Source organism: Centruroides vittatus, unplaced genomic scaffold (genome assembly GCF_030686945.1).
Source record: "Centruroides vittatus isolate TY-2023 unplaced genomic scaffold, ASM3068694v2 scaffold_2707, whole genome shotgun sequence".
Taxonomy (NCBI): domain Eukaryota; kingdom Metazoa; phylum Arthropoda; class Arachnida; order Scorpiones; family Buthidae; genus Centruroides; species Centruroides vittatus.
In genome coordinates, this window is record NW_027122692.1 from 931,311 (window position 1) to 945,460 (window position 14,150).

At 30.5% G+C, this 14,150-nt stretch overlaps 1 protein-coding gene across 2 annotated transcripts in view; it reads right to left on the reverse strand.

Annotated features, from left to right (window-relative positions):
• ATPCL (ATP-citrate synthase) overlaps positions 1-14,150 on the reverse strand; it is a 19,131-nt gene extending 4,981 nt beyond the window's left edge. The window contains exons 1-19 of one of the 2 annotated variants that reach the window (XM_067285539.1): positions 14,045-14,071; positions 13,849-13,907; positions 9,886-10,060; positions 9,529-9,651; positions 8,734-8,796; positions 8,555-8,653; positions 8,391-8,482; positions 7,086-7,165; positions 6,873-7,003; positions 3,791-3,909; positions 3,585-3,721; positions 3,439-3,500; positions 2,919-3,036; positions 2,689-2,837; positions 2,525-2,623; positions 2,283-2,451; positions 2,095-2,210; positions 1,917-2,021; positions 1,758-1,849 (exon numbers count right to left, since the gene is read on the reverse strand). In XM_067285539.1, the coding sequence (XP_067141640.1) occupies positions 1,758-1,849; positions 1,917-2,021; positions 2,095-2,210; positions 2,283-2,451; positions 2,525-2,623; positions 2,689-2,837; positions 2,919-3,036; positions 3,439-3,500; positions 3,585-3,721; positions 3,791-3,909; positions 6,873-7,003; positions 7,086-7,165; positions 8,391-8,482; positions 8,555-8,653; positions 8,734-8,796; positions 9,529-9,651; positions 9,886-10,038 (1,907 nt within the window). In that variant the 5' untranslated portion in view covers positions 10,039-10,060; positions 13,849-13,907; positions 14,045-14,071. Of the gene's footprint in view, positions 1-1,757; positions 1,850-1,916; positions 2,022-2,094; positions 2,211-2,282; positions 2,452-2,524; positions 2,624-2,688; positions 2,838-2,918; positions 3,037-3,438; positions 3,501-3,584; positions 3,722-3,790; positions 3,910-6,872; positions 7,004-7,085; positions 7,166-8,390; positions 8,483-8,554; positions 8,654-8,733; positions 8,797-9,528; positions 9,652-9,885; positions 10,061-13,848; positions 13,908-14,044 lie in introns of both variants that reach the window. The other variant, XM_067285540.1, reaches the window with a different exon arrangement.

The window sequence follows — 14,150 nt, forward strand, 5'->3', positions numbered from 1 at the left end:
ATTCTGAGTATTAATTACATATAGGCTGACAATTTTTATTAATAAATTCAGTATACATGCTACTGTGAAAGACCAAAATTAGAGAATGTCGAGATTCTCCGATGAATGTTGACATTCGCAGGATTTCGGTCTTTCACGGTAACATATATAACTAAAAACAAAAATGATGCTTTCAAGGCAGAAGTATGTTGCTGTTCTGGACAAGCAACAAATTAATTCATTGACAACAAACATGTTCACTAATAGTGAAAAGTTACATTTTTGTTATTTTATACATACCTAAAAATTAATAAATTATATCATATTTAAGCCAAAGTATATTGTTCATATCAAAATATGAATGCTTAAAATACACATATATTTATCTCATTAAAACGATGGTAGCCATTTTTATAACCTAAATTTCATTAACTTGATAAACAAAGTGGAACAGAGGAACAAAGGAAAAATTTTTGAAACTCAAAATTTTTTCCATATCAAGTAATTGTAAATTACTGTCATAATATTGACTACTTAAAACTCTCTTAAGATATGAAATTTTATACACATGTACGGTGTAACAGGAAAGATGGTCACAACTTTAAGGAGTGATAGAACATAGCAAACTTAACAATTGTAATGCGATGCATGGTGGAAAGTGAATTGTGAACACAGAAACACAAAGTATGAAGAACACGGAAAACAAAGTCATTTTAATCACAAGTCATTTCTTGTAAATATCTTACAAGAAATAATGCTTCCTGTTTACAAGAATTGTTCAAATGAACGACCACCAACTGCAATACATGCATCAGAACGGCGATGGAGTGATTGGCGTACATTTACTATGTCACATACTTCTGCAGCAGCAGCACTAATTCTGGCGACAAGGACTTCAGGAAAGACAATTGGCAACTCAAAATGCATATCTGCCTTCTCAGCATTTGATTACTGTTTCATCTCTGAGGCTGTACAACTTCCGAATGACAGTGCGTGTGAAACGTGCCCTTCTCACCAGCAGGGCCCTTTTGCAGCAAATCACTTGGCTTCTGACCATGCATTGTATTATGACAATTGTTACTTTTGCCATGTTCTATCACCCCCTTAAAGTTGTGACCATCATTCCTGTTACACCCATATACACACAACAAATTTATTTGTATTGCAAAATTTATCGTGACATCTGCTTCTGGATGCTTTTTCATGGCATCTGCCATGTTTTTATACACTAAAAAGAACAAATCATTAATGAAAGTAAAAGTATTTGTTGCAAATATAATTATTTGTAATTAAAAATTACCTGGAATAAGTGCAATTACTAGCCTTAAAACAACTTGATTGTTTGGCAATCTGTATAAAATAAACTGAATAAATACAACAACAACATATATATATATATATATATTTTTTTTTTAACTAGATTTAATTAACATTTTTAAATTAGATATATGTACATTTAACATTCTTTCAAATTATTACAAATTGTTCAGTTTCAAAATGAACACTTAATTAATCAATAATTCTACACATGATTAAATCTAATAATTTTTTTATTTTTAAATAAAATGTTTTATACGTAACTTTATTATTTATAGATAAAAACAAAAGGAATTTTATTAAAAATTATAAATTTTAGTACTTCTGCATGAGCAATTGCAAAAATTGGTGATTGATTTTTGAATGATGGAATTACAAACATTCATAATATTAACTAATAGATTTTTATGCAAAAAAACATTTTAATAGAGTAATAAATTTTGTTCTAGTATTTTACTCACCTGCCAGGCCTATATAATTTTGATGCTAATATATTATCCATCATTCCGCCTGTATTTCCTATTTTGAAACAGCCGGGTTTAATACCTCCCACCTATTAAGTTTTTTGTCAATTTAGAATTTTGTTAAACACAAACATTTAATAAATTTTAAAAATTTACCGTAGCTGGACCAATAATGGTGACTCCCTTCTGGTTGGCTTCTTTAATCATTTTTCTAGTCATGTTCTCTGGGATTCCCTCGGCAATAATGGCAATTGATCGAATCTAAATACCAAAATTTTCAAGACACAAAACTTTAATACTTTATATACCATAATTATGAAATTAATATGATTACCTGAGGATATTTAAGAGTATCTAATGTGCTTTCATATGCCGAACGTAAGGATGCAAAATTTATCATGACATCTGCTTCTGGATGCTTTTTCATGGCATCTGCCATGTTTTTATACACTAAAAAGAACAAATCATTAATGAAAGTAAAAGTATTTGTTGCAAATATAATTATTTGTAATTAAAAATTACCTGGAATAAGTATTTCTTTATGTCCCCAATAAAATTTTTGTTTGTGATCTCCGGTAAAAGGATAAACAATTGCAATGACTGAGCCTTCTTTTCGTGAACAAACAAAATCGAAGTCTAACATACTCTGGACTGCTCTAACTTGCATTCCCCACACTATAGCTTTAGTTTTCTTTTAGAAATTATAAAACATTAGCTATAAAGCTATAGAAAAGCTTACTCGCAAAATTCAAACATAAACTTACAGACTTATATAATGGTTTATGATCTACATCGTTAACGGAAACAGAATTGGGGCCATTCAAACTGTCTGTTCGAGCCATTTTGTTTGGAGGTGCTGAAGACTGAAAATTCTTCGTTACAAATACTAGTAAATTTGAACTGGATTAACTTTACAACTCATACTTACTTGCATTCCTCCAGGAAGTAAGAAATTAGCTGTTGTAAGATTTGGCTGGGGCATTTCGGGTACAGCTCGTTTACCCATTGCCATAGCAACTATAGCAGTCATGTGAGTTTCGGGTCCAAATACATGAATGGGAACACCTAATGTGCTTCCTAAAATATTTGGAAATTTTTTAAAACCAAATTTGTAGCTAAGCAATTTATCTAGAGTACAAGTTTTAAAATATTGCTTACCCACTTCTCGCATAACGCGTAATCCTTCTTGATAATTAGGACCTGCCCTTCTTACAAATATGGAAACATTATGTTCTACTAGTTTGCTTTGAAATTCCTGTAGTGCTTTAACTATTCCCTATAAAAAAAAATCTCAATGTTTTAGACAATAAGTTTTGAGATAAGATTAACAATTTGGTTTATTTGAGAAAATAGAGTAACTAGTTATTGTTTATGAAAGAGTTTTACTTCCAAATTGACATAAGTAACATTCCTTGCTGTGTGTTACCATATGTCTTAAAGTCACTACTATCATTTATGCATCAGTCCCAGTGTGACGGCAGGGGAAATAAGTTATGTGATAATTAAGCTATGTTGGCCAATCACATGACACTCATTTATCCCTGCCAGTAAATTATCAGTAAACTAGTTCATTGCGTAAGGGAACTGCTTTCCTCACACTGTACATTCCAAATATCTTAGTGTTATGTCTTGTTACCTTATTTTTCAAACAAACTAACATAACATAAATTATACTAACTTTAAATGTAGCAGCAACATTCGTAAAGTTTGCTATTCCACCTCCTATCAGAAGTATTTTTCCTGAAAAAATTTAAGTTATAAATAAATTAAATCTTATAGTAGTACAATGGAAGATTTAATCTATCACTTCAAGTATCTATTTACCTTCAGGATGTTTCTCATTAGTCATTAAACTAAGAATAGTTTTGGCATATTCGTAAGTTTGCTGTTCAGTTGGAGCACCAGAATATTCTCCGTAATTTGCAAGTTCCGAAGCACCCCCCAATTCACAAATTGTATCGCTGAAATTAAATGTAAAGATTTATAATCTCAATTCATAAGTTAGAAAATTTGTTCAATATTTTTTATACCTGTATATAACAGAAGCACCACCTCCGGCAACCATGGTCCAAATTCGTCCATGTTTATTGAGAATAGTCAATTTTAGAGAAGCACCACTTTTTGCATCCAAGTCAGCTATGTATGCTTCCTATTATAACAAAAATATATTGAGAGCCTGTATGCAGCTTTATTAGTGAGCCTCTTCTATGAAACTTACAGATTTGTGTTTATTCTCAAAGCTGTTTGATCACTTTTGATTGAACTTTGCCATTTTCCAATAATTGAGATGAGGAATCCAAAAATGTAATAAAAAAAAAGGGGGTATATGACTTTGTTTTCCAGATATAAAACCGTTTCACGAGTGCGGATGACAAAGTGATATCGCACAAATTGTGTAACTGTGCCATGCAATGTTTTACAGTCACTAGCATGTCTTCTATGAACTTATAGAATCAAGTTTGTTCTCAAAATTTAATGAGCCACTTTGATAAAACTTTGCTATTTTCCATTAATTGAAACGAGGAATCTAGAAATGTAATATGGGTTAATTTAAATGTAAAACCTCCAGCAATGAGTTACTTAACTTTCCTGGCTACATTTTAAATTTTGGTTGTGCCATCTGTTATGACATTTCATTACAAAAACTTTTTATATTGTTAACTATTATAAAATTGCAGAAAGCTTAATTTTGAGGGTAGGAACATGTTTTATAAAAAATTGTAAATACTAATAATGAGTAAAATTGTCATTAAGTCTGACCCTACTTGAGATATGACACACGATTACCCCCACCCCGACCTTTAACATGATCTTCCTTTATCACCCCACCCTGTTGACTTTTAACAACCATAATTTAATAACATCAATCTCACTAATATACAAACCTCTCTGCAAAATTTCAGAAATTTCCAATGAAAAACACAGGAGTTAAGTTTCAAACAGAGTGAACAAAAATTATGATCTTCCATACACACTAACATCCATACATACAGGAAAAACCCTATTTTTTTGCATTTCTCCACACTTTAAGATCCAGAGTCCAAAAATGTAGAAAATCTTTGGGGATCATTTTTTATTAATTGCCATACTTTCCCTCTTGTTATATATAACAGGGCTGGGAAAGTAAAATTAGAAGTCCATGACTTTAATACCTTTTATATATCAAAAACAAAGTGACAATGTCTTTGCTCTCTGACGTGACTGAGTGCACCTAACAGAATTTAGACCTAAGGGTCAAAAAAAAAAAAAAAAAATTTGGCATTACACATGCTTAAGAGAAAATAGTGTGGAAAACAAAGTACATGTCATTGATTGCTTTGTTCTTGGATTGCCTCTCTGTACCTGGAAAGTGCAAAGTTCACCCGTATGTGTTTGTTAGGTACAAGGATCGCCTCTTCTGTGCCTAACAAGTGTAGGGATCGCTTCTTTCTTTCCAGCTCTGTTTCAATTCTATCATGATGTTCTAGTAGTGTTAATCACATTGTTTTAAATTTAATAATTCTCCAATCCATTTCAATAGAGAAAATTTAGAAGAGAATAAAAATTTCAGTTTAATAGCTTTCAAGCATATAAAACACCTTTTATTTTATGAAACTGTTGAGAGATTTTGGAATTTTATATACAGTATATATGGTAGCTGGGGGAAATATGTTAACCAAGAAACTCATACAACTTTCAGTTAATTCCAATGATTTTATTGAGTTGTTCCAAATTAGTTAACCATTAATCTTCAAATATATCTATTAACAAAATTTTGAGTCACCTTGTATAAAAGTACATGTGTACGTAGGTTATCAATTTTGGCCCCAACATAATAAAATTTATATGTAAATTTGATACTTTGCTTTAAATCTGTTGTAACCTTCCCTTTTTACTGCCTTTTATATACAAAACATACTTAACATAATAACATATAATAACTGGAAAATTTTTCTTGCACTCAAACTCTAGTCTAAGCAAATGTTTTTGGCTTCATTCAAGGCCCGCTTCAGGCTTATATCCATTTCTTTTTCTTTTTTCTGTGGATGCAAGCCTGAAGTGGACCCTAATAGGAGCCAAAAATGTTTGCTTAAACCACAATTTTGGAATGCAAAGATGGTTTGTAGGTCAATTTTCAAGCTATAATAAAAAATTAATTAAACTAACAAATATGGTTTAAAAGATAATACACAATGATTATGTTATCCATTAATTTCTTAATTCTGATTTTTAATTAATTTAGAAAATAAATTTTAATAATTAAATACACGATATTTTGGTATTCAAGGTTAATTTGTTCCAGAAGACTGAATATTAAACAAATTTTTTCCATAAGGAATAATGTAAATTAGTATAATTCATTCCAGACCCCCAAATATACACTAATTTAAAGATTTTAACTAAAATTTAACAAGTCTATAAGCTTAGCATGCATAAAAAAAAAAACCCAAAAAATGCAAGGAAATGAGACAGTTTACATTTTGTTTCAAGTCAAGAATACCCACAAACAGTACAGAATGGTAAAATGCACCTATTAATATTATTGGGTTAAACTGAAATTTTTGTGAATTTTTAACAGCTGTCAGTACTTAACACAGATGTGTGATTTAATTGTAACAGTTGTGAATTTAACACATTACTGCTATTGTGATTCAGTAATAATTTTGTCTGACAAAGACAGGCAGCTCTAACTACTTTAAAAATAAAATGTAACTACTCATTTTTATGGTAGAAAATTTTTTATGAATGACAAAATTAAAGTTATAATAAAAGTTGTTATTAATCAAAAGTTTGTTCTAGCAAATCTTTTTTGTTTTGTTAAGCACCAAGTGATTTTTCCCTGAACATGTGTTCAAATACCAAAGTATCACTGTACAAGATAATGATCTAACCTCTACCTTCAGACCATGTTACTTACTTTAAATATTTTTATTATAGCTTAAAAATAATGTAATTAATTAGACATTACTTAATTCCATCAACTAATTCACTGCATGGGTATACAAACACTTCTACACTGCAGAATTCTGCTTAAATATGGATAACTAATCGTTCGATTTGAATAAAGACAGTGTTTAAGGAGTAATCTAAAGTTATTAGTGTGGTATAAGAGTAAAAATGTAACGCTCTTACCTCAGGAAAAGCATCACGACCGAACGGAGGAGGAAATTCAATCTCTCCCCATTTTTGTTTGCAAACAAATTCTGCAGTAGCATCCAACTTAGCTGCCAAGTCCAATATGTAAATTTTTCCATTGCTTATTACTGAAAAACAATTTACCATTTCATTATAAAAAATACACAGTCATTGTAAAGATTGAAATAAATTTAATGAAGTACAACTCACCTAATGGATTAATTTCTAAGTAAGTGAAATATAAGTCAACATATACTTCATATAATGCAACAATAAACTGTGCAACGTAACTAGAAGAAAAAAAAAGTTTTGATAAGACGTGTGGGAAGTTATTAAATTTAAATTATTCACACAAAATTATTTAATATTCTAGCAAAATGCCATATTTTACACCATGTAAGATGCATCTCTACTCAAACACAATATTTAGGAAAGCATTTAGTATTTTTAAGCTATCTCCATCTTTGATACTTAACCAGAATACAGTTTAAAGAATTTGTTAAAGAAAAAAGTAAAATTAAAATGCACTCTATTGGGAGGCAAAATAATGGTAAATGAGCAATTATTTATTGTAACAACGTCACAATGCTAAACTGCAATTTTTAAATTATTTAATTTAAAATGTATGCTCTTCACCTCAAATTAGTAGTGGCCTGTAAATCGTACCTTTTCTTTAACCATAGAGTTGTGCTGGTCATCTAACTAACACCTTTTGGTGGAACATTTTTGAATTGAAATAATGTGACTTTCTGTTTGTATCAGAAATTCTTATATAGTTAATCTGGGCCTCCTGCCTCTAAAATTTCCATATCTGGTCTTGTTTTTCAACTAACTAATTCCACTCTCGATATTAAGGAACGACAGATGGATGGATGTCAGTGGGAATTTACAGGTCTACAATTTTTCCAAATTGCAATCCAAAGACTTTTTGAACTAAAAACATTCTACATGAATACATGCAAAAGTAGCTTAGCTCTAACAAAATAATATTACTCCAGTATAATATATGTAATTAAACATTGTTATTCAAGAGTTGGGTTAGGTAGAGCTTATCCATAGCATACTGAATGCTATTTGGGGAATTCATTAGCTTACAGGAGATTCCAACTTCACAGATAAAATGCAGGGCATTTTTCTAAACGTTTTTTAAACAAAATTTGCATATTATATGCCATCAAATACAGTTATTTTTTTATTGATTTATTTGATTAGTTTGTTTTCAAAAAATAAATTTAACTTGTTGCAGGAAAAACTATAAAATTATGAAGAGAACGATTATATTTAACTTTATGAAGGTTATATTTAAAATTATTATTGAACGTTAAAAATAAAGATTGTAAAATGATTTTATCAAAGCTTTCCTTTACAGGAAAGCTTTAGAATAATACAATAACTTTTTTAATCTGTCATTTATGATTAATGAAATGTATTGTAAGTTACCTTTTCTACAGATTATAAAGTTTATAAATAAGTTTTTCAAGAAAGGAAATTTTATACCAAATTTGAAATACTTACTTCTGCTTGTCGGCAGATAAATTTTTCAGAAGTTTTCCTCTGATTTCTTCTATGGTTGGTTTCATGTCAATTGAAACATCAAGGCGAAGTGCCTAGAAATTTTTTTATTCTTTTAGCAACAAATAAAAATTTTAAAAAATACCTTCAATTTAAGAGAGAAATACCTTTGAATCAACATCACCAATATCCACACCCCCTCTGTGATGAAACAATATTGTATCACCATATCTATGCGAATAAATACATATATATGATTCCTCTTCCTAAATTTTAATAAAAATATGGTTTAGTCAAAAACTAAGCATTAATGTTTAGAAAATAGTATATCAAAATGCTTTCATACCTCAGAATGCGGGACAAATGGCTCTATTATGAGGTTGCGAATTTTACCGGTTGCTCGTCCGACCTGTATATAAATTCATGTCATGAGCCTTGTTCTGTAGCAATGGATAACCTTACAAAATTTCACTGTGTTATTTAAAAAGCATCATTTTATCTTTGTACTTCATACTTATTGATCTCTTATGCTTGATTAGAGCTATTATTTCTCATAGTGAAATAATGGCTAAATTTTACATTCTATCAAAACAAGGAACCGATTCGATACTCAATAAAAATGAATTACCGTGTGTCCTTTGCTATTGTCACGAAGTACAGCCAAAATGAAAAATAATATATTTTTAGGATCAGTTATAGTTTAAGATTTAATATGTTAACATTATGAAAATATAAGATCAAACACCCAGAAAAGAATCAGTAGAAAGAGAAAATAATCAATCAAGATTACACAATCAAATCCTGTATGGACAAGATTTAAATATGTACTGTATTTTACGGACTATAAGACACTTTTTTCTTCGAAAAATTGCCTCCAAAATTCAGGTGCATCTTATAGTCCGTAGCGTCTTATAGGTATTTTTTTAAAAAAAATTGCTTAAAAATTAAGGTGCGTCTTATAGTCCCTAAAATACGGTAACCTCATGAGTAGCTGAATGTTTTTTCTATACATCTTTTGCTGGATATTAAAGGCATAATATTATATTTGAATTTTGTGATCATTTATGTGCTTCCCTTATGTTAGAATACACCAGAAAGTTTTCTTCTAAATTAAGAATTTCAAACCATACAAATTAATTACCTGAATATCTTTTCCAAGTCTTTCGTTAGCCCATGATTTTACTTCATTGATATTTGCATTAACACGTATCAGACCTAATTTTCCTCTTCTTTTGATAAGCTGATCCGGTTTCACCACCAGTCGCTAAAGTTAACATTTTAATAAAGTTTGAATAAATAAAAATGCAACCAAAATTCATTTAGGAGAAAAAAAAGTCTTAAAATTTGCAGGATACCAACTTCCACACTGAAACACAAAATTCATTAATTTCCTATAGATTTATTTTTAAGTCTGTTTAAAATTAGACTTAGATTTATTGTTAGTAGTGTGTGGCATTCCGCAAGTGTCAAACAGTAATATAATTAATAAAATACTGACCTCTGTTTCTAGCCAAGGGTTACTCTCTACTAAATCATTCCATTGAGTATCTTCAGTAACAGTAGCAAACTGACTCTTTACTGCTATTCCAGTATTTAAAAATTTATTAAGTAATCCTTTACCAGTGGCTTCTCTGATAGCTTTTGCAGACATTATTTAATCAGATGGAATTTATCTGCAAGAGATAGAATCAATTCAGTATTTTCTCTTGTTCTGGGAAAAAAAAATCAATACCACGTATAGACGACAGGTGCGCATTTCCTTTGCCTTTTTAAAAAACCGCAGCATTTAAAAATAGACTCGACTCGATCCAAAAACATCGTGTTAATTGCAAAATTACATTGAAAATTTTAAAAATACTACACATGTAATATAGTCCAAAAGTCAGTCGATCATTTTAAAGAGAATTTTATTGTAGTTGCTACTAGCTAATTTATAAACTGTTTCGAACGAGACGTTTTCGTTCCAATAAACAATTTCAATATTCTAACATATTGCTACAAATTTCCAATTACTGTATATTTTGGTCGACTCGATTACATATATACGACGATGTAAAATATGTGTATGTAAATGTGCATACTTAAATTTTAAAAAGGAAAATAGAAAACAAATTTAACCAGTTCCTATTCAAACAGGGAAATTATTCATTATTCATACATTAAATAAATATTACATATCTAACAGATCATTAAATATATAAATTTTCTACATTATAATTGCTTTAATTTGGAAAAAAGAAAAAACATTTTGAAATTCAGAAACTAATTTTTATGTTAATTCTAGAATATAGTCTCACTACAGCGTTCACTTATTAGACAGATATGATAGGATAGGAGTAAAGAAATAAGGCAAAGCAATCTTAGTGAGAACTAAGTACTAATTTCTCCTAGCATTTATACCAGAAAAATTAAAAACAGTAACAATATTACGACAAAATATACACGTTACTGCTCGAAAAGTTTAAGCAAATCTTGAACTTTCATGTTTCTACAGCCTGACTTTTGGAATTTAAGTGAAATTTAAGGTGTTCAATTGAGATTATAGAACACTTAAAGCAGATAAAATCTATTTCCTATAGCTCCATTTGTTTGTATCCTTTCTAAAGACATATCTAAAACAAACAACCTCCCTAGTACTTACAGTTTAACCATTTTGACTCCAATAAAAGCAGTATTTTTTATACAGAATGTCGACTCATTGACTTGAAAGTTCTTAAAAATTACAGTTTACTAGTATTCGAGAAGCTACCGAGACAGTTATTTAATTAATATTTGAGGCTCATTGTCCGGTTCTTTTGCTTAAAAGTAATTAGAATTTATATCTAGATTCAGGTGAATCATCCTTTAGCTACTTGTATCGCACAATGAACTAAAATTTACGTAAATAATTAAAAATAAAAGGTATGTTGTTTACTGTTGTTAATTATTTGTACTTAAGATTCAAACTTTAACTTACCAATTGCAAAATCCACAGACAATTACAAAAAGAAGCAAAATTTATAAATGGAGGCAGAGATTTCCAAGATTTATAATAAAAGTGCACAAAACACAGACCTTAAAAATCTACTTTTTACATTAAAAATTATGTTAATGGGTCATTCGTATGGAATAATTTAAGTTTATTTGTAGGTTTAACCCAAATTTAAGAGATCACATTGCGACATTAGACAAAAGTTCTCTATTGTCCACGGCCCAACCTTCAACAACAAGAACGGACTAATAATTTATCGAGAAAGAAATCATGTCATTCCTCGATTTTATAGAATTTAATTAAAATTTTTTACGTTAATTATACTTAGATATTTGGAAAGAACTGTCAGGTTTACTTGACAAGGATGAGGGAGGGCTATAACCTTTCTGCAAGGTCACGTTTAGTGCAGAATAACTGAATGTAGGTTAGAAAAATCACGGGGTAAATGACGATATTTTCGGGTTGAAAAGGATGTTTTTAATTATCTTTAATTAAATTACGCTAAAAATACGCGAAGAAAGTTAGCAAATCGGCTAATTTTAACCTAGTTACTGAGAATTTTAACACCATTTTAATAAAACTATCTGAATTTTTATGAAATCTTATTGAAGTAATTTGTATTTTTAATTAAAACTCGTTTATTATGCAATTTTCTTGATAAAACTGTGTCGAAACTCGGTGAAAAAAAATTGGCGATTTTTTTTTCGTAAATTTACACAAGAACCGTCGCTGGAGTGTCTAGAATACGATTGGAAACCATTTAACCTCTTTAAATAGCCAAATTTCGGCGAAAAACCGCGAATTTAACGCCGGTCTCCTAACCTTTCCTCAAGTACCCGATGGAAATGACAAGAGTTAACGACCGTTCCGAATAATTGCATTAAAAAATTCCCCACGGAATCTATTTTAAATCGTAGAAACGAGGGGAAAACTCGACGGGGGAAAAAAAAGAAGTCACTGAAAAATCTCCACCGATCACACTTTAAATTTTTGAAGTAGGTTACGCAATCGTTACGTTATCGCAACGCGTGACGTCAGCAACGGAACTTGGCAAGCATCCTCAACACGTGGATGCACTACATAATCCGTGTGACACGACAAACCCGTAAAATTCTCCGGTAGGGGGGCCCATTTTCGTATTCTAACGTAAGCATACGAACGTCATACGTCAGGGTACGAGACGGAAGTGCACGAAACCATGAACGTGACCTTCCAGCAGCCTCAGGCAAGTAACCCAGTTTTAGAGTTATGTGACACGAGTGCTCGAGAATATGACTTTAAAAACTCGAACCATCCCCTCAAAAAACTCATTTTGCTAGCTTTAAATTGATGAGGAAGAACGTGTATAAATTATAGGCGATCGAACAGGTTTTGTGCCTGTCTATGAAGGATGAGCATCATTTCCTCAATTATGCTTATGTATATATACATATAAACTGAAAAAAAAATGAATGATCAGTGAGAAAAATCATAAATTATTCTCTATAAATTCGCCAAGAGAAGGGTCACCTTTCCCTTCAGAAAGAACTTATTTTAATATTGAATAATTTGAAGGAATTTTCGTCATCGGAGCGAAACTGGAACGGGTGATCGAGTTATTTTTTATGTTTGTGGACAGCCAGTCGATCTAGTTTATAATTTTAGACGATTGCCATGCAATATAGAATATAAATTCTGTATTGTGTGGCAGCCGTCCCGGCGGCATAAAAAATAATCCTTATTCTCTATGCCACGCCGCTGGACGGGTAGAGTTAATCTTGAGATAAGAGGATAGCTTAACAGGTAACGTCGTCGATAGAATTTGTTATTGTTTATCAGTATTTTTTACATTTACAGAAGGAAAAGTGTGGCAATACTTCAGTTTGTGATTATGTAAACACAAAATGAAGAAATTTAGATTTTAATACATTAAAATCTATATATCTTCACATATACATACCACTTCATCTTTATATATGGATCATAGTAAACTAAATAGGACAATGATTAGATCCATACATAAAGATAAGCCGGATAAGTTTGAAGTATTTTAAACATAAAATAAGCTTAACCGATCCATCGGTTAAGCTTATCTTCGAAATTGTATGTCGGAAAAATTCCTCTTTTATTTTAATATACACAAGTCAATAATGCATCCTGTTGAAAATTCTATCCTTGATCAATTCAGGATTCCATTTACTTGACATATTTCCTTGGAAGAATGGAAAATTGCCAATTTAATAACAGGAACAAATGCCGCATGCTAATAATGAATTAATGCCTACAGAAGAAAAAAAAAGGAGTAGGCATTAGAAGATTTGTACTGCATTCCTGTAAAATCACACCCATTTAAAGGATGAAATTCATTCAATTTTACCCTTTAAACAGCCAGGATTTGTGTAGATTGATGTATAACACATAAATTTAAGTGAATGTAATTGAATTTTGTGTGTGTTTCTCTTAATTATTATGTAAAATAATTAAAATGTAGAGGAGAATTATGATATTTACCTTTAACAGAGCAATACTTGAATATTGATTAAAACAGTTACATGAAGCAGGTCCGATTGCTAAAATTGTTAAATAACAGCGATTTATAGTCGTTTAATAGCTCCCATTCGTTAAATATTAACATAGAATGAGTAATTTATCAATTTAAACCAATATTTATATAAATTTAAAGTAGAGTTTCTCATTACAAACTCACCTGATGTCAACGATGAGGAGTCTGAATCTACTCTGCACATCAGACGTTAAGCAGACGATAATCACGCCACCTCACGTCACTCGAAACGCATCAGCTAATCGACCAA